This window comes from Thamnophis sirtalis, unplaced genomic scaffold, assembly GCF_051295495.1.
Source record: "Thamnophis sirtalis isolate CommonGarterSnake01/CBP01778 unplaced genomic scaffold, rThaSir2_p1.2 scaffold_2, whole genome shotgun sequence".
Taxonomy (NCBI): domain Eukaryota; kingdom Metazoa; phylum Chordata; class Lepidosauria; order Squamata; family Natricidae; genus Thamnophis; species Thamnophis sirtalis.
In genome coordinates this window covers 77,676,599-77,698,036 of record NW_028261382.1, presented here as the reverse complement: position 1 = coordinate 77,698,036, position 21,438 = coordinate 77,676,599, and the positions used below count along the sequence as shown (strand labels likewise).

At 43.2% G+C, this 21,438-nt stretch overlaps 1 protein-coding gene across 2 annotated transcripts in view; it reads right to left on the bottom strand.

Annotated features, from left to right (window-relative positions):
* Positions 1–20,649, bottom strand: part of TACC1 (transforming acidic coiled-coil containing protein 1) — a 100,097-nt gene extending 79,448 nt beyond the window's left edge. The window contains exon 1 of one of the 2 annotated variants that reach the window (XM_087706166.1): positions 20,432–20,649. In XM_087706166.1, the coding sequence (XP_087562292.1) occupies positions 20,432–20,538 (107 nt within the window). In that variant the 5' untranslated portion in view covers positions 20,539–20,649. The remainder of the gene's footprint in view (positions 1–20,431) is intronic. The other variant, XM_087706167.1, reaches the window with a different exon arrangement.
* Positions 20,650–21,438: the final 789 nt, after the last annotated feature.

Sequence of the window (21,438 nt, the reverse complement as noted above, 5' to 3'; positions counted from 1 at the left end):
CTTCCTCTGGCAACTCTGCGGATGCGCACAATAGGAACAGGCTCCAGCTGTTCATCTGCCTCACTGCTGTCTGACTCCGAAGGCAGCTGATAACTGTCAGACGGCCCTGGCCCCCTCTCTGCCTCCGACACAAAGCCCTCATCCGAGCCTTCCCCAGACTCCAGGACTGGCCCATGGAATGGAATGGAATGGAATGGAATTTTATTATTTATATGCCGCCCTTCTCTGGGAGGACTCAGGGCGGCGAACAATTCAAAAGAGGGAAAAAAGGGGAACATAAAAACGAAATACAGATAATAAAATAAGCAACAGTCGCACAACCATGCATGTCAAGAGGGGAGGGAACTCATCACCCCCAGGCCTGCCGGCAAAGCCAGGTTTTGACGGCTTTTCGGAAGGCCTGGAGAGAGGTGAGGGTCCGAATCCCTGCGGGGAGTTCATTCCAGAGGGCCGGAGCTGCCACAGAGAAGGCCCTCCCCCGGGTAGTAGCCAGATGGCATTGGCTGGTAGATGGAACCCGGAGGAGGCCAACCCTGTGAGATCTAATGGGTCTGTGGGAGGTAATTGGCAGCAGGCGGTCTCTCAAGTACCCATGGGAGGCCCATGTTCCTCCCCAACCTCCTCACTGTCTTGAGTCTGCTGCCAGCTCTGCTGGCGGACCACAACATAGCGTTCTGGAAAGTGAAGTAAGAAATCTGTAAAACTTAGGGCTATGTTAAAAAAAAAATCTGTACTTTTTTTGTCTCCACTTGATAAAAGAAAATGAGCTTTCAAAGGAGAAGAGGACTTGGGAGTTCTTATGGGTGAAGTATGGGTTTCTTCATTTATTTAGAAGTGAAGTGTCAGGTTCAAAGAATCAAGACCATCATTGCAATTCAAAGTTTGATGGATCAAGCTGATGTACAGAATCTGGTCAACTGGAGTTCAGTATTAAATTGGCACCAGATAAGAGTCAACGAAATTCAGGAGCAGTTGGCCTTGGAGCTCTTGTGGGAACGCAATGACTCTAAGCTGATGATGCACTTAACTCCACCCCCAGCTCTTCCTGCTCTTCTCCTATGTCACGGGTGTCAAACTCGATCGTGTCATGTGATGTTTTGTGACACTTTTGCCTTTGCGGAGTGACACATCTGGCCCGTGGGCCACCAGTTTGACACCTCTGTCCTACATGAAATGACCAAGGGTGATGCATCACTGGCTTGACAAGGAAAGTCCTCTTATGGGACTTCTCAGAATTGGAACTGCAGATTCCAGAAAACCTTCAAAAACATGTACTAGAAAGTATCTTGCTCTACCTTTATTGATAATAAAATTAGAATGACTTTCTAAAAAAAATATGAGAATTTTTTTTTTTAGAAAGTCATGCTAATAAGTTAGACAAACAGAAGCCTCTTTGATGGGAGAAAGAAACTTCAGGACCTCTTATGACTGGTTGTAACAAATACACATTTATGAATATACAGAGATGCTGTTGTCTGGCTTTCTTTTTTCCGTGTGGAAATTGTTGGATGGATCATATCTGTACTACTGAATCTCACTCACTGGACTTCGTTCTCTAAAAAGATTGGCATTCTCAACTTTACCACATTAAGGGAATTGTCAAGTCAAGTAGTCAAATAAGTTTATTACAGTCAAAGACCAGAGACCCCAAAAAGTTAGAAACACTCAAGGAATATCCAGTTAAAAATTCTAGAAAAGGATACTAAATAACAGTTAAAATCTATATTAAAATCACAATTTGTCATCCAATCTTTTGGTAACTTGAAGATATGTGGACTTCAGTTATTGTCAATTATTCATACCTTGAAGATATGAGGACTTCAGCTATTGTCTATTATTAGTAACTTGAAGATATGAGGACTTCAGTTATTGTCAATTATTGATATCTTGAAGATATGTGGACTTCAGTTATTGTCTATTATTAGTAATTTGAAGATATGAGGACCAGTTATTGTCAATTATTGGTACCTTGAAGATATGAGGACTTCAGCTATTGTCAAATATTGGTACCTTGAAGATATATGGACTTCGGTTATTGACAATTATTGGTAACCTGAAGATATGTGGACTTCAGTTATTGATAATTATTGGTAACTTGAAGATATGAGGACTTCAGCTATTGTCAAATATTGGTACCTTGAAGATATATGGACTTCGGTTATTGACAATTATTGGTAACCTGAAGATATATGGACTTCAGTTATTGACATTTATTGGTAACCTGAAGATATGTGGACTTCAGTTATTGATAATTACTGGTAACTTGAAGATATGTGGACTTCAGTTATTGATAATTACTGGTAACTTGAAGATATGTGGACTTCAGCTGTTGTCAATTATTGGTTCCTTGAAGATATGAGGACTTCAGTTATTGTTAATTATTGGTAACTTGAAGATATGAGTACTTCAGCTATTCAGCTATTATCCATTATTAGTAACTTGAAGATATGAGGACTTCAGTTATTGATAATTATTGGTAATTTGAAGATATGTGGACTTCAGTTACTGACAATTATTGGTAAGTTGAAGATATGTGGACTTCAGCTGTTGTCAATTATTGGTTCCTTGAAGATATGAGGACTTCAGTTATTGTCAATTATTGGTAACTTGAAGATATGAGGACTTCAGCTATTGATAATTATTGGTAATTTGAAGATATGTGGACTTCAGCTATTGTCAATTATTGGTACCTTGAAGATATGAGGTGTTCAGTTACTGACAATTATTGGTAACTTGAAGATATGTGGACTTCAGTTATCGTCAATTATTGGTAATTTGAAGATATGTGGACTTCAACTGTTGTCAATTATTGATACCTTGAAGATATGAGGACTTCAGTTATTGACAATTATTGGTAACTTGAAGATGTGTGGACTTCAGTTATTGTCAATTATATTGGTAACTTGAAGATATGCAGACTTCAACTTCCAGAATTCTGGACATCGTCAAGCTGCCAAGGCTGAAAAACATTGCCCTAAATGTCTTCACTGGAACATAACTGTTGATCTCTTGCTGACTTAACTGGAATGGGTCAAAGTGCAGTTCTGAAGTTTTTAGAGATAACAGATGAGATATGGGAAGAAAAGATACTTTGTGGTAGTATCAGAGAAGGAGTTGTTGAAATTGTACTTGTGATGCAGATACTGAAGTAAAGGACAAAAAAAAAAGCTATCTCTTGTAGAGAATCTCAACTCCCAAAATTCCCTAGCCAGAATGAAGGATTCTGGGCAATGGAAGTCCATGAATCTGGTGGGTGTCCAGATTGGGGAAAGAAACATCTGCTGGAACTGCTTTTTAGACAAGACACAAACTAGAAACACCTCTTTTGCTGTGCCACAGTTAATTTAAATTGATTGAGATTCTAGCAATGACACAAAGTCACCATTGTAAGTTTATGGATTAATTTAGGGCGATTCTAAGATTTTGGATCGATTTAGCTGGAGATTCTCAAAACTGAAGTCCACACATGTTAAAATTGACAAGTTTGAAAAACACTGCCTGAGGGATTGTGTGTTGATGTGTTTACCATGGTGCATTGTCATTTACCCAAGTGTTCTGGGTTTGCATGCACACTGAACCATAAAATAATCATGCGGGTTCGGTTTGCACAACATGGCTAGTTTGTGGCTCAGTTAGACGTACCGAAATCAGTTCCAGAAGGCCAACAGATTTCTTTCATTCTATTTGGGTACTTTATTAAAGCAATCCTTTATGTCACAATGAATCCAAGATTGGATGCAAGATATTCCAGAGACCTAGTCTGAACTAATGTCAACAGTACACAGTATCAACAGTAGAGTCCTTCAAATTTCTAGGTTCTGTCATATCTCAAGTCCTAAAATGGATACCAAACATCAAAAACATCATCAAAAAAGCACAACAAAGAATGTTCTTTCTGTGCCAACTCAGGAAACTCAAACTGCCCAAAGAGCTGCTGATTCAGTTCTACAGAGGAATGATTGAGTCTTTCATATGCACCTCCATAACTGTCTGGTTTGGCTCTGCAACCCAACAAGACAGACAGACACAGACTTCAGAGGATAATTAGAACTGCAGAAAAAACAATGGCTACCAACCTGCCTTCACTCTGCTAAATAAATAATTCCCTCAACACTGTCAAACCCATTCACTAAGCTGCACTACTATTAATCTTCTCATCGTTCCTATCACCCATCTCCTCCCACTTATGATTGCAGGACTGTAACTTTGTTGCTTGTATCCTCACGATTTATACTGATATTGATTGTTTCCTGATTGCTTATTTGTACCCTACGACTATCATGAAGTGTTGTACCTTATGATTCTTGACAAATGTATCTTGTCTTTTTATGTACACTGACAGCATATGCACCAAAGACAAATTCCTTGTGTGTCCAATCACACTTGGCCAATAAAGAATTCTATTCTATTCTATTCTATTCTATTCTATTCTATTCTATTCTTCTATTCTATTCTCTCTATATTCAATTCTAATTCTAATTCTATCCTATCCTAGTGTGAAGGCACCAGGCTAGAAAGCCAGAGGCTGTGAGTTCCAGTTCTGGCTTAGCCATGAAAGCCATGTGGATGACCTTGGGCCAATCCCTCTCTCTAACCCCATCCCATCTTGCAGGATTGTTGTTCTGTGGAAAATAAGTAGAGAAAGATGTCTTGGATATGTTGAGTTATTTGTAACAACAGTAAAGTGGGGATACAAAGAAAATGAAATAAATTCTACACTAAGCACGTTTCGCAGTAGAGGGAGCTTTGAGACAGCTTTTCCAAGCGAAAGGATGCCAGAGAGGAAAATGATTTCCTTGCCAAAGCAAAAAGCCACACTGCAAAATCTTGAGACTCAGACTTCTAGCATCTGCAGCCCTGACGTACCTCCACTAGCAGGAATATTGCACAGGGAGATTTTTTTTTTTTTTTGGAAGGGTGGTTTGCTGTAACCTTGGTTACATAACATTTTTGGCCGTTGCTAAGAAACCTGGAGGAGGAAGAGGCCCTGATGTGGCAAGGAATCAAGCAATTCAGTTACCATCAAGGGTTTTTCCAAGATGGTACTGTATTGGTAACAACCCAAGAACGGCTCAAGTGACAATTCACAAAGCTCAGTAGTCCTGCTTATTTATTAAATACCGTGTTTCCCCGAAAATAAGTCTTATTTTTGGGGAAAAACGGTATTTAATAAATAACCAGGCCTACTGAGCTTTGTGAATTGTCATTTGAGCCGTTCTTGGACAGGGTCTTATTTTCTTTTGACCCCTGAAATGCCGTATCTTTCAGAGTATAAGACGCATCTTTCCCCTCCTAAAAGAGGGTGAAAATTGGGGTGTGTCTTATACACTGAATGTAGCCCTACCCACCCACCGTCTCCAACCCTTTGGCCTCTGCCTCCCAACAATTTACCTCTTTGCAGCAAATGGGGCTTGCTGAGGCTTCAATAAGCTATAGCAACCCCTGCAGCCTGTAGCAGCTGATGATCAGGAGAAATTGAAAGTGAAACCTGCTGTTTGCTCCACTGGTAAGTTGCTAGAGGCAGATTTTTTTTTTCTTGTGCTAATCAGGCTGTTTGCTGCAAGGAAATAAGTCAACAACTATAAATGCCTATAGAATGTTCAAATTATTAGACTTATTTTTTAAAGACTGCTTTATTATTACTCTAGACAACTTAACAAAATGAAGCAGCTTTTTAAAATAAATGCCTGATCTAAGGAGGCCCAGTGCTATTGTTTTAAAAAGTGCTATTCTTTTAAATAGCAGAGAATAACTATACTTCCAGAAAGCATATCAAGTTTAACATCATCTGTACAAGTATAGTCTGAAATATAACACTACAAACAGTGTATATTGTCTCTCCTGTTTGTTGCAAGGAGGCAAATTGCTGAGAGACAGATATTTTCCCCTTGTTTCCCTCCCCAAAATCTAGGTGCGTCTTATACTTCAGAGCATCTTATACTCCGAAAAATACAGTAAGCGCTTGGCCTTATTTTGGGGGAGGTCTTATTATTTTTGAGGTGCAGGAGGCGGAGAGCGTGCTGAACTCCTGGCTGCTGCTGTGTTGCAATATTTTCAGGGAGGTCTTATTTTAGCGCATGCGCTCAAAAGCACGATTGGGCTTATTATCCAGGGAGGTCTTATTTTCAGGGAAACAGGGTAGGAAGACGTCTGCACTGTGCATCCCCATTGGCTGATATTTCCCCTTAAACAGGCCAGAGATTTTATTCCTACTAGCTCAGGGGTGTCAAACTCGATTTCATTTTTAGGGCCACATCAGGGTTGTGTTTGACCTCAGGGGTGGGCATGGGCAGCTCGACATCCCTCATGTTAGGGGCACCTGTGGTGGCCTGGGCGGGGCTGGGGAGGTCCATTGTCTCCAGCGGAGGAACGTGAGACCAGGGAGAGCGCCAAACCCTTGTCTTCCAGAGGAGCCTTCCTGTCCCTGTCAGGCCACGTGGAAGACCCCAGGCTGTCCAGAGTCCTAGGCAGCAGAGGGCAAATGCCTAGGCCTGTGATGGCGAATGTGCCATAGGTGGCACGCAGAGCCCCCTTTGTGGGAACGCACACTGTCACCAGCTGCTCTTCTGGTTTCTGGTGCACACATGTGCATTGGCTGGCTGGTCTTTGAGGGCACTGAAGCACTGGAAAATGGCCTGAAAACTGCCCGAAAAATGGTCAAAAGAAGCCATTTTTTACGGTTGCTTTTCAGGCCATTTTTCAGGCTGTTTGGGGGGCAAAAATGGCCTGAAAAGGGCCTGAAAAATGGCCTGAAAAACATCCAAAACCAGCCAAAAAACAGGCATGTGTGCACCAGCCAGCTGGTCTTCCGGCACTCCAGCACATGCACACATACACTTGTACGCACATGCATTCCGGTTTGGGCACTCGGTGCTGAAAAGGTTCACCATCACTGGCCCATCCCAATGCTCAGGTTCCTAGGGCACTGGTAGCCCACAGTCCCAAGCTCCGTTTTCCGCTTTGACGGCCTCCCGCAGTGCTCTTCCGGCAGGAACTGAGTGCTGCCTTCCCAAGCTGTTTTCACTAGCAGAGCACTGCAGGAGGACGTCACAATAGCAATAGCATTTAGACTTATATACCGCTTCACAGTGCTTTACAGAGTCAGCCTATTGCTCCCCAACAATCTGGGTCCTTGTTTTACCCACCTCAGAAGGACGGAAGGCTGAGTCAATCTTGAGCCGGTGAGAGATGATCTACTGGAATCTGGTGATCAGCAGACATAGCCTGCAATACTGCACTCTAACCATTATGCCACCATGGCTCTTCACCACAGCTGAAAAGGGAGCTCCTTAGCTCCATTTTCAGTGGCAAAAGCACCACAGGCCGGTCCTTTGATGTTTCTAGGGTAGCCCACACGCCACATCTAAGCACTCCACAGGCCTGGCCTTGAATATGATACCCCTGTGCTAGCTTGAGGTATCACCAGTGTCCTTCCAGCAAGCTCTTTTGCAAATACTACCAAATGCAGAAAACCTTCCAGCTGGTAATTTTCGTGCCAGAATTGGCAAAGATGTCAGCAGCTCTGTTAGGAAGACACAGATTAGTCCAGAGGATAAATTGTACCTCAGTACTTGGTCCTTGATGGACCAAATACAAAAATAAACAAGGGGTTTCCATACTGAATTTGCCTCCTGATATCAAGGAAGAACAGCACATGTCCCAAAAGTTCCCCCCTTAATTACACAAGAGACAATTAAACTATAAATCGCAGTCAGTTCAAAAATGTTGAACTGGCTAGTGTTACACCTGCCTAGTTTTCAAAACCTATTGCTTAAACAGCGACTTTCTATTTAAAGATCTCTAGATTGTAAAGAAGAAATTGATTTAAGGGAAATGGAACTCTCTTTTGCTCCGAGAATTTGTCATCATGGTTTGGTTGCCAGGTGACACAACCAAGGAGGAAGGATATAAACAAAGGACCAAATAGAGTCATCCGTTTTGTGAAAGGCAGGACGTGATCCAACCATAGCCATAAAAAGAATAGGAAGGAATGTGCCCAGCTACCCCTTGTCTACAGAAATGATTTTTGCTTAGGTGACATTTAGCAACTGAGTGCAATATGAATTCTAACAAGGATCTGCATGGAAAGAATAGAAAGGACTTAACAGAATAACAGAGTTGGAAGGGACCTTAGAGGTCTTCTAGTCTTCTAGGGCACTGTTTTTCAACCTTTTTTGTGCAAAGGCACACTTTTTTCATGAAAAAAATCACGAGGCACACCACCATTAGAAAATGTTAAAATTTTTTAACTCTGTGCCTATATTGACTATATATAAAGTAATTCTCCCACGGCACACCTTACACTATGTCACGGCACACTAGTGTGCCACGGCACAGTGGTTGAAAAACACTGTTCTAGGGAGGCAGGAAACCCTACTCCACTTCAGACAAATGGTCATCCAACATCTTAAAAACTTTCAAAAACATTCACAACTTCTGGAGGCAACTTCTGTTCCACTGATTAATTGTTCTAACTGTCAGGAAATTTCTCCTCAGTTCTAAGTTGCTTCTCTCCTGGATTAGTTTCCACCCATTGCTTCTTGTACTGTCCTCAGGTGCTTTGGAGAATAGTTTGACTCCCTCTTCTTTGTGGCAACCCCTGAGATATTGGAAGACTGCTATCATGTCTCCCCTAGTCCTTCTTTCTCTTAAACTAGACAAACCCAGTTCCTGCAACCGTTCTTCATATGTTTTAGTCTCCAGTCTCCAAATCCTCTTGGTTGATCTTCTCTGCCCTCTTTTTAGAGTCTCCACAACTTTTTTACCTCGTGGCGACCAAAACTGAATGCAGGATTCCAAGTGTGGCCTTACCAAGGCCTTATAAGGTGATATTAACACTTCCTGTGATCTTGATTCTATCCCTCTGTTTATGCAGCCTAGAACTGTATTGGCTTTTTTTTGGCAGCTTGTTAAAGTGGATCCCTCCTGATTCAAGCTTGCAATCTTGCCACCATCTTTCTGTAAGGTCCAAAGATGCCTCAGTTACCATTTCATTTTATCAGCTGTGGGAAGTGCTGGTTGTGCAGAGTTTCGGTGAAATTGTGTGCACGAGCTGCATCCTGCTTGTCTGAAAAAGATATTCTGGGGCAAATTAGAAATAGTGGATTCCTTGGGTGCTTCTTTACGTGGGGGAGGAACTGTGTTGCATTTCAGTGTCTTTTCTTTTCAAGGCAACAGTGCGGGAGAGTAGAAACAGGTTTTTGCTTCCTGTCACTTTGTTTTGAAAGTTAGATCCTGCCCAACCTTTTTGTCATGCCCCCGTCAATCTGTGGGGGAAGATGAGCTGGAACAAGAGCTGACAGCGATTGAGAGGGCAGCTCCGATTGAGAGGGCAGCTCCGTTGGCCTTGGAGGAAACTGGGGAAGGGCAGAGTCAGTCCAGGCAAGGCTTTTCAGAATTAGTAAGGCTTGCAAGGAGGGAGGAATAGAGGCAGGATGAACAATGGAAACAGAGTTCAGGGGAGGAGCAAGGATCACCCCCTCCTGATCCAAGAGCATGGAGAGTGAAGAGAAGGCGAGAACAGCACAGACTGAGCAGGCTACTCTGGAGGAGGGTGCCCCGCCCATCTTCACCAGGCACACCTGGGGAATGAGACTTAAGGAGATGCTATGGGGAGGGGCATTTGTCAGGAACAAACACTGAGATCCTGAAGTGTTATGTGCCGAGTTTGAACTTGGCAAGAGTCTTTGCATTCCTTTTGGCATTCTGGACTAATTACCTGGATCTTCTGCTCTCTGAACTCCTTGGTTTGCCCTTGTTTGCCAAATACATTTGGATTTATTGCCATGCAGCCTTGGTGCAGACAGCGCTGGGCTGGACTCATTGCAACCAGAGGCTGCTTGAAGTTTGTGTGGGGGTTTGTTATCACTCTGCTCTGGGACTTTCCAGAAACATGGGAGCCTTTTGGATTTGGAGCAATAAAGATTTGGAGCAATAAAAAGGCCCTGCAAGTTTCCTTCAAAACTTGTGAACTTCCACTCCCAGAATTCCCCTGCCAGCCATTCTGGGAATTGAAGTTCACAAGACTTAAAGTTCTCAAGTTGGGAGACCCCTGAAATAGCCTATAGAGGAAAGTCAAAAAGAAGAAGGGAATGGCAAATCTACAATGCTGCCAAGACAACTGCATGAATAAAGCTATGCTTGAGGGCATTCTTCCTTTTTAAATAAGGTGATGAAAGCGCGTGAGAAATGTCCTTTCAGTAACAGATTACTTTGCGTAATATTATTTATAATAAGTGCTGGCAATGTATCGCGCGTTAAATATTTCTCCTTCTAACTCCTGTACCAGCAATAGTTAGATATGATGGGAGTTGTAGTCCAGAATCTTAGAGGACCCCCAGCACAGAAACTAAGCCTTTGAATTTCCTAGATGTGAGTTAAAATGAGAATATTTAGGCTCACACATCCTAACATCACCTTTTGTTTAAATCATAATTTGTTGAACTAACTGCCATCATCCAAATTCTCATATTATGCTTTCATAAGCCAGATTTTTCAAGCCTCACCCAATAACTGGATCCACAGGTTTTCCCAAGTCATAATGCAGCTGAAAAGTGATGTACAATCTCAACCATTGTGCTCAACAGTCCATTATATGTGATTTAATATATTCAAACCTAGTGAATAGCAATAGCACTTAGCCTTACTGTACATACTGCTTCCTAGTGCTTTGATTGTAGGAACGCTGTGATGGTTGTAAGTGCAAGGAAAGTTTAACTCCTGGTGGCACAGTGGTTAGAATGCAGTACTGCAGGCAAATTCTACCTACAGCCAGGAGTTCGATCCTGATTGACTCAAGGTTGACTCAGTCTTCCATCCTTCCGAGGTGGGTAAAAGGAGGACCCAGATTGTTGGGGGCGAGAGGCTGACTCTGTAAACCGCTTTAGAGAGGGCTGTAAAGCATTGTGAAATGGTATATAAGTCTATTGCTACTGCTAAGTCACTTTTTTGAGCACTATTGTAACTTCAAATGGTTACCAAACCAATGGTTGTAAGTCAGGGATTACCTGTATTAGTGGTGGGTTGCAGGTGGTACCGGTGCCTGCCGGGAGCACTGGATACCATTCTGGTATGGTGCTCCAGAGGGCCCGCCTGCCCACCTTACCTGTATTTGAGCTCTTTGGCGCTTCCGCGCACGCACACGGCAAATACAGCGCATGCATGATGCTCCGCCAAACAGCTGGAGCGTTGCAGGAGGTAAGGAAGCATGTGCATGCACTGCGCACGTTCATGTGGTGGACACCGGGCACCGTTGCACTGTACCGGTTGCAATGGAACGAGCTCCCCGTGGAGATTCAGACCCTCGCCATCCTTCAGGCCTTCCGGACAGCCGTTAAGGCCTGGTTGTCCCAGCAAGCCTGGGGTTGAGTCCCCGCCCCCACTCGAATTTGCTGCGCTTGCTGTGCTTTTTAAATTGTTGTATCACTGTCCTGTTTGTCTTACTTTCTGTATTTGTTTTTCCCCTTCCCCTGGTTTTTGTTCAGCTGCCCTGAGTCCCTTCGGGGAATAGGGCAGCTTACAAATCGAATAAATACCAAATACCAAATGGGATCTGGAACCCACCACTGACCTGGATGGCTTTTTGGGATTGTTGCCCAAACCCAAAAGAGGACTTAATGTGATGTGAGAACTCAATTGCTACATTGGCACAATATCTATGAGTTCCGCAACTGCATGGGCTTCAAATCTCAGACTATAAATGACCTTGAAGATCAGGGTTAGAATTTCACAGCTACACATTTCCTTCCTCACTGATCTTCTTGCCTTCCATGAAAGAAACATATAATAGTTCCAAGGTTTTAAGCAAAGATCTTTCCCAGTCTTACCTTCTGGAAGTTCAGAAAAAGAAACCATGAAAACAGAACCTCCATCTGGGTCATGCTTAATTTTTCCAAGACATAGAAGCATGGAGATATCCAAGTCTCTTTTAATGTTTCTAGCAAATGCTGCTTCACATATTATTACCCCACTGGAGAATGTCATGCTGGAACAAAACCAGCATCATTCTAAACTTTTATGTCAACTAAACATCATACAAGAGCTTCTTCTTCTTATGTCATATCCATCATCGGACGTTGGCGATCATGTTGGCGATCCAAGAGCTAGCTTAGTATAATGAAGTGTTTTCTCAACCTTGGCAGCTTGAAGATGCTTCCAGAATTCTGGGAGTTGAAGTCCACACATCTGCAAACTGCCTGTTCTGACCGAGGCTTCCCAAGAGCATGAAGCAAAATCCTTGTTATTACTTTAATACTGTGAATTCTGCTCACTCACATCCAGCAAAGTCTTTCAAAGGAGGATTTACAGTCACAGACCTTCTCAGGCTTGGAGAGCTGACAGACCGATATCTGCAAAACTTGGCAAGGAGAGTCAGAGAGTCACGAACCAATTAAGCAAACTAATTGTCTCCTGCAAACTCCACTCCCCTTTTGCTCCTCTTTTGTTTCCTCTGGGAGGGGCCATTCATCATACACCTGTGGCCTTACTCCCAAGTTGACCCCTGTTCTTTAGCTGTTCCCTTCGTCTGGCAACTCTGCGCATGTTTACACGGGGAAGAGGCTCCAGCTGTTCATCTGCCCCACTGATGTCTCACTCTGAAGGCAGCTGATAACTGTCAGATGGTCCTGGCCCCCTCTCTGCCTCTGATACAGAGCCCTCATCAGAGCCTTTCCCAGACTCCAGGATGGGCCCATGTTCCTCCCCAACCTTCTCACTATCCGAATCTGCTACCAGCTCCACTGGCCACTGGCGGGCCACAACACTGCCAAGGTTTGAGGAACACTGATAGAATGCTTACAGGCCCTGGTCTAGAACTCAAGAGCCACAGGTTTTTTAGATCTAAAAAGGAAGCCATTTCCGAAAAATGTTGCCAAGAAAAATGTTGCAAGGGTTTGTTCATCAGGAGTCAAGACTAACTCACAGGATAACAACAACAACAACCATGTACAATGACCCTCCAGTCATGTGTTTTACACACTCCCCTTTTCATCACTTTTAATTTGACAATCCCTCTAGGGACAACACCCAAGGCTTTCAGGAACCAAGTTGTACACTTTTGTTTTATAGCTGAAGATGTTAGGACAGAATCGTAAAGGTAAAGGTTCCCCTCACACATATGTGCTAGTCGTTCCCGACTCTAGGGGGCGGTGCTCATCTCTGTTTCAAAGCTGAAGAGCCAGTGTTGTCTGAAGATGTCTCCGTGGTCATGTGGCCGGCATGACTAAATGCCAAAGGCACACAGAACGCTGTTACTTTCCCACCAAAGGTGGTCCCTATTTTTCTATTTGCATTTTTTACGTGCTTTCGAACTGCTAGGTTGGCAGAAGGTGGGACAAGTCACAGGACCTCGCTCCGTTAAGCAGCACTAGGGATTCGAACTGCCAAACTGCTGACCTTTCTGATCGAAAAGCTCAGCATCTTAGCCACTGATCCACTGCGTCCCTCACAGAATCATAGCTGCCCTGTAATAATATTAAGAACAGCCTCAGCTCAGTCTCCAAGGTGGAAAGAAACAGTTGGGTCAAGATGACTCAATCAAGATTACTCAAAAAGACAGCTGTCAACATGTGTCAGAGGAGAGCAAGGTGACATGTCATTGTTTGCTCATGGAGGACTTCTGTTTTTCACAACGTGGGCTATTTTGTGTATAATTGCCTTGTGCAGGAAAATGGAAGGCTAGAATCTACAATATTCAAGTCTTGTTTTACCTTAAAGGTAAAAATTCCCCTGGCACATGTGTGCTAGTCATTCCCGACTCTAGGGGGCGGTGCTCATCTCCGTTTCAAAGCCGAAGAGCCAGCCCTATCCGAAGACGTCTTCATGGTCATGTGGCCGGCATGATTCAACGCTGAAGGCATATGGACTGCTGTTCCCTTCCCACCAAAGGTGGTCCCTATTTTCTATTTGCACTTTTTACATGCTTTCAAACTGCTAGGTTTATTATGTGGCACTAGGGATTCGAACTGCTGAACTGCTGAATATCTGATCAACAAGCTCAGTGTCTTAGCCACTGAGCCACCGCGCCCTTCAAAGAATATTATATTTCCCTAAATGGAGAAGATGTTTTTAGAGGCAGAAAGCAGCCCCCACCTTTTCTTAATAGCCCACAGCAGATGTCAGAGATAAAGAGTTTATTGAAAGAAGACAGGTATCTAGATAGCTCTATTTATAAGCAAATACCCTCACCCGTGAAACAAAACAGAACAAAAGCCCTTACGCTACAATAGGAATTGCATCTCCTCCCAGAGCAGTCCAAACTTCAACCAAACCTAGGAGATCAGACAAACACCTAGGATTTGCATTTCCTCTTTTGTCTATACAGCCAGATATGACCCCTACATAACCCCTACACGACTCCATAGGAATCTGACAACAGCCAATAGAATAAATGTTCTTGCACAGGAACAGGAAGTTCAAGTACAGAGCCCAGAGAAGGTATAAAAGCCACCCACTCTCAACTGCATGTAGTCAGCTGCCCAGGACCATGTGCTTGGTGGTTCTGCTTCATCAATAAAGGGACCCTTTTTCCAATCAGCTTCCACCCTCCATTTTGTCTCCAGTGCTTTTCTCCCGGCTGGAACTGAACCAATATCAGTTCTGGCTTGGAATTGATATTTCTTCCCACGACATCAGAGGTGGTATTCAGCAGGTTCTGACCAGTTCTGAAGAACTGGTAGCAGAAATTCTGAGTAGTTCAGAGAACCGATAAATACCACATCTGACTGGCCCTGCCCCCATCTATTCACTGCCTCCCAAGTCCCAACTGAACAGGAGGAAATGGGGGATTTGCAGTATCCTTCCCCTGGAGTGGGGACAGTATCCTTCCCCTGGAGAGGGGAGGGAATGGGGATTTTGCAGTATCCTTCCCCTGGAGTGGGGAGGGAATGGAAGTTTTACAGTATCCTTCCCCTGGAGTGGGGAGGGAATAGAGATTTTACAGTATCCTTCCCCTCAAATGGGGACAGTATCCTTCCCCTGGAGAGGGGAGGGAATGGGGATTTTACAGTATCCTTCCCCTGGAGTGGGGAGGGAATTGAGGTTTTACAGTATCCTTCCCCTGGAGTGGGGACAGTATCCTTCCCCTGGAGTGGGGAGGGAATGGATATTTTACAGTATACTTCCGCTGCCATGCCCACCAAGCCATACCGCCCACAGAACCGGTAGTCAAAAATTTTGAATTCCACCACTGCACAACATCATCAGTGTGATTGAATGTGGGGTTTGCTCCCTATTTGTGTATTGTATAATGGCTTGCCCTACACCAGAGCCAAGGTGGCGCAGTGGTTAAATGCAGCACTGCAGGCTACTGCTAGATCAGCAGGTCAGCGGTTCAAATCTCACCGGCTCAGGGTTGACTCAGCCTTCCATCCTTCCGAGGTGGGTAAAATGAGGACCCAGATTGTTGGGGGCAATATGCTGACTCTCTGTAAACCGCTTAGAGAGGCCTGAAAGGCCTATGAAGCGGTATATAAGTCTACTGCTATTGCTATTGCTACCAGTGTTGGTACGTATGTGGTTTTTTTTCTTGGTCATTCCTTGATTAGGGTTCTGCTTGAATGTTTGGCTGGTGTTAATCTCTCCTTATATGGGTGTTACGTTTTTGGAAAAGATTTGTCCTGGTGTGTTTGTTTCCCTTTTTTCTTGTTTATTGTCTCTTTTGAATGGCATGTAAACATAGTTTATTTCTATGTGTCCATGAATGTATATCAACATAATATGCATTTAGATCACGAAATGCAACACAACAAGCATTATACCAACACAGGACTTCCGGGGGGCGTGGCCTGTTGCCGAGGAGGGCTCCACCGAGCTCCTCAGAGATCTGGTCTGTATATCTAAATAAGATCATAGATAGCACCCCTTTTTGGCTAAGAAAGGGGCAGGGAGGATAGCCCCGTAGGTTAGGATCTAATCGTAAACCACAGCCTTTTTTCTTTTTTGGCTGTGGAAAGAGATTAGTTCCGGCCGAAGCGGAGCTCTTATCTCCAGCCATTTCTTCTCAGCTGCCTTTTTTTTTGGCAGCCCCAGATAGGCTAGCCCCCCCCAGGACAAGACAAAGTTTTTTCAAGCTAGAATTGATACGGGCGGGTCCCACCCCTGTGAGATTTATGTTTTCAGTACTATCGTAAATACCAGCACCATTCGTCTTAGAGACTTCTTTGTCTAAATAGACCTCAAAATGGCGATTTCTCTCCGTGGATGATTGATATACTTAGCCGGTGTTATCTTCCTGCAGACTGCTCCTTAACAAAATAAATTTTTCTTCTTTGGAAATAGAGGGGAGCGAAGCTCTGCTTACTTGCTTATTTATTATGCCACCCAAATCAAAGAAGCGTCTTGCTACAAAAGAATTTAAAGAATCTTCATTGGAAACACAGCCTTTGTCTCCTATACCTTCTGCTGGGGAACTTTTAACACAGGAATATCTCCTTAAAATGCTTAACGCTTTTAAGAAAGAAATCAGGGAATTTGTATTGGAATTATATGATGATTTAAAATCTAAAGTTAATCAAATGAAGGCGAATACTTTTGCAGCTGTGTCTGCCCTGTCAGATTACTCTGCTGAAATAGAAAACAAATTGGAAAGTCTGGAGAAGGCTAATTTTAATTTGACTACCAATATTCAAATTTTACAAGAAAAAATTAGAAATAACGAAGAACAGCTTATGATGCTAAATTTTAATAGGAAGGCATTTGCAATTAGAGTCAGAGGATTCCGTGAAAAGGAGCAAGAGAATTTAAAACAGACATTTGCTGAAGCCTTCAGCCATGCGCTGGGAAGCCCGGGACTTAACTTTGATTGGCAGATTCGGAAAATCTATCGCCAGAACTCATTGATAGCGGAACAGCGACAGCTCCCGAGGGACATAATTATACATTTCTCTACAAAAGAATCTAGAAACGCGATTGTGCAAAATTTTCATAATAACTGTCTCCGAGTTGATGACCAGGACCTGATTGTCTTCAAAGATATTCCTTTCCAGATGTTGAGAGCAAGAAGGGACTACGCCTTTTTAACTAAAGAGCTTAGGAGTCAACAGATTCGATACAGATGGGAGGCCCCTGCCGGCATCACGGTTACATTTGAGAATCAAAGATTTCGTCTTAACTCTGTTTCGGAGGCTCAAGATTTCTATTGTAGGATTCTGAAGGCGGGACTTCCTGACGCGCTTGGAAGAGAGGAGAGACAAGCGGAAGGAGAAAGCAAACGGCTGGCCATGCGGCTGCAAGATGGAGGGGGCAGCCCCTCCTCCCTCGGAGAAACAGAAGAACGCAGATCGAGAATTTAGATACTTCAAAAGACTTCCTAAAGTTGAGGACTGAATGGGGGTTTGAGACCTCTCTCCGGTAGAAAAAGTGGACTAATTTTTATCAGAAGGGAAAGCTGGGTGAAACTACTTTGAGCTAGATTCTAAAGTAACGTTAGCATAAATTTGATAGTGGTTAAAAGAATGCGGAATGATTTATGCTGTTTAAACTTTGTTAGATGGGACTATTTTAAAATAGAAGGTTAACTGACTCTTGCTGAAAGTATTATTTGAAAATGATCCATGCTATTTAACTTTTATTTGAAGGGAAAGTTGGTTGTTATAGTTCTGAGTTACTTTTTAAATAAACGCTAGTATAAATTTGATAGTGGTAAATATTAGACAAGCAAGAGATGAGGGTAAAATGCATGTGGAATGAACTACGTTATTTGTGGTAAATACCAGACAAGCAAGGGTAGAGGGCAAAATTTACGTTGTTTAAAGCTTATTAGAACAGGAAGCCGCTTGGGATTATCTTAAGATAACTGTAAAAAGAATGCGGAATGATTTATGTTGTTTAAACTTTGTTAGAAGGGACTACCTTAAAATAGAAGGTTAACTGACTCTTGCTGAAAGTATTATTGGAATATGTGGAATGATTCATGCTACAAATCGCTCTGAGCTATATTTTAAACAAATGTTAGTATAAATTTGATAGTGGTAAATATCAGACAAGTGGGGGATGAGGGTAAAATGCATGTGGAATGAACTAAGTTATTTAAATTCTACTAGAAGGGGAAGTCGGTTGGAATTATCTTAAGATAGAAATTGATTCCTGTGTAAAGTAATATCTGATCTATGCTGCTTAACTTTACTAAGAAGGGGAAATCTGGTTAGATTATTTTGAATTACGGTTTGAAAAAGGGGTAAAGAAAGATCATTTACGTTGTTTAAATTTTACTAGAAGGGAAAGTTTGATTACTTGTCTGTAAAGTTATATTTGAATATATGGCAGGAACTATGCTGCTTAAATCTTATTGGAAGGGATCATGAGGTTTAGGAAGGGAACGGGAGAGTCTACAGAAGATCGGGGTAAATAGCAAAGAAGTAAAAGACGAGAATAAAATATAGATAGAACGATTTATACTATTTAAGCATAGATAAAGATGGGGGGCTGAGATCAACACAAAGAGTGGTTTCTTTTTTCTTTTTCTTTTTTTTTTTTTCTTTTTTATATATTACTTTTATTTTTTAATCCATATGTATACAAGATATTTTAGATAGAAGGTAGTGCCAGGTGTGGGCCCTGGGAAGCCGGGAGGATTAGGGATGGGGATTGTGGGGGGTGGGGTGGGGGGGGGTTAACATAGTCTTAATAAGAACAAGAATGTATTTATATACGGTGGTTCCTTTTTTTATTATTATTATTATTATTATTATCTTTTCTTTTCCTTGGTTCATTTTACTTTTATTAGATCAAACAACACTCGAATAAAGGCATACACCAAGGAGGGAGGTAGAGGGAAGGAAGAGGGAGGAGTAAGGAAGGAGTAAGGGGAATGTAAGGAAGGGGAATGTAAGGAGGGTGTCTGGGGAGTAAGGGGAGAAGGAAGGTTTGAGGGGAAAGGGAAGTAGGAGGGGAGTGTTAGAGGGAGAAAGGAAAGTTGGAGGGGGTAGATGGGGTGTATGGAGGATGCAAGGGTTAGGTGGGGTTGTGAATGATGAGTTGTGTTTCCTTTTTATTTGTTCGTTTTATTCCTTTTTTCTTTTTTTTTCTTCTTTTCTTATAGTAAATACCCTGTGTATAAATGATTGCAAATGGAATGTGAAAATTGAAAATTGAATAAAATATTTTATATAAAGCATTATACCAACACAGATTTGCATTCAGTACACATACAAAAGTTTTAAGCATATTATAGGCCAACCATAACTAAAATTTCATAGAAACCATAAACTGGAGAACGCGGAAGCTTAGCGCTTTCATGTATTAGACGCTTGCAAGATCACAAGTCAAATTTCAAAGGTTAAAGTCCACAAGACTCTTTTTTTCCAGAAAATAATTATTACTGAACTTCATATTTACAGATTAACTGAGTTGGAAGGGATCTTGTAGGTCATCTAGTCCAACCTCCATCCCAAGCAGACCTGTACAGATCTGTAATTTCTTCCAAAAAGCCCATACCGGACACTATATTCTCTGTTTAGAGGGACAAAAGCCCTAATGCCCCAGAATACGCGAAATAAATGCAAAAAAGTGTCACAAACGCTAATAAGAACGGAACAATTTACAATCACTGAGTTGCAAAGAGTGCTAAAGAACATTTATGGACTGAGAAAGCTGCCCGGCCATTTGAATAACATGATTTTAAGTCCTAGAGACATCTGTAGGGTTTTCCCCCAGGTATCCAACAGCTAAATTTATTTATTTATTTTATTTATTTAGTTTGTCACTCCTGTACAAGATAACAGGAATAAGAATAAACATGAAGAAGAATAGAGGAAGTGGATACAAATAAATGGGGACATTAAGACAGGGACTTTAGGCACCCTGGTGCACATGCACGCCCCCACCCTATTTAATTTAAATAAAGTAAACAAAACTGAACTGTTAAATTTGCAGCAAATGGTTAAATTTGCAGCTGGGCTCCTGTCTGGAGCAGGAATCCAAAGCCCCAAACAAGACAAACTAAAACCAGTCCAGGTGTACAACAAGAGGTTGCAAGTTTTGAACCCCAAATGTCACACAACATGCAAGCCCAAAGTTACCACCTTTTGCTTGGCAGTCTGTATCAACCGAAATCACCCTTCCAGAAAACCAACCAATAAACAAACCACAGCTAAGCTAACCACGGTTTGGAGAGGGATGCAGGACGCCACCCCCCTCCCCAGTCCTGAGCAGAAGTCCTCAGCGATGACAAACCCCCCAAGTCCACCCACCCACCCCGCAAGATGCCCTTGCTTGCAGGATGAAAAGAAAGCACCCCTTTTCCTAAGCAGATGCCAGGGTGAATTAGCACCCATCGCGCTTGGCATGGTTTGATTAGATTTGATAGGGGCTGCCCAGCTGTGCCTATCAAAGCCTCGTTTTGTGGCCATAATAGGAATAATTCCCCCCTTGCCAAACTTTCTTCCCGCAAGAGCGAGAGAAGGGACCCCCAAGCCCGCTGCCCCTCCCCACTTACCCGGGGACCCCCTCCAACCTGCCGCGGGGGCTCTGCTCAGCCTGAGCCCCAGGAGGAAGAAGGGCAGGAGGGGGGCGCGGCTCGGCCCGGCTTTGGAGGCCCCCCATGATCTCCCACTCCCCAGGGACCAGGCGCAGCCCAAGGAAGGGACGGGGCGAGGCTGGGGCGGGTCGCTTTCTCTCTTCCCGCTGCTGCTCCCGGAGGACTTGACGCGCCCAGCTCCGGCAAGGGAGGGCCAGGCAAGCGCGGGGCGGGGGCGAAGTTCAGCCCCCGCGCTCAGCTACAAGGAGTAGCGGCCCCGCCGGGAAAGGAAGTTGGCAAAGCGGAGTTGGTCAACTTCTTTGCAAGAAGCCTTGAATGCGGGAGATTCTTGGTGACCTTTTGCGGGCAGAAAAGGGAGAGATTGGCTCATGCAGATTAACAGAGTTGGAAGAGATCTTGGAGGTCATCTAGTCCAACCCCCTCCCAAGGAGGAGACCCTACACCATTTCTGACAAATGACTGTCCAGATTCTTCATGAAAGCTTCCAGTGATGAAGCTCCCACAATTTTGGAAAGCGCACTCAGGCACTGGAGGATATCATTCACTGTGAAAAGTTTTTTTTTAGTCTCTTACATACAGTTACCAGTATACATTCACATAGTTATTATTATTAAATTTGTCACTTTTACAGGTTTATTTTCCCAAATAAAAAGTTGAAATATACTATTGAGGTTGCTTTCCTGACCATCCCATACACCTATTTGTAATATCACCACTCTGTTTTTCCTTCCTTTTCTCCCTCCCTCCCTTCTCTACTTTTTTTCCTTCCTCCTCTCCTTTCCCTTTCCTTCTTCCCTTACATCTCCCCTACTCCTATCTTCCTCTTCCCCTTCCTACCCTTTCTCCTTTTTCTATCTGGGAGGGTATCATTCACAAGGGCTGGGTAACGCAAGCCAGCGGCTCAGCTAAAGCCTCGTCACTGAAGGCGAACCAGTCCAACCGGTGGAGAAAGTTGGCTGGGCATG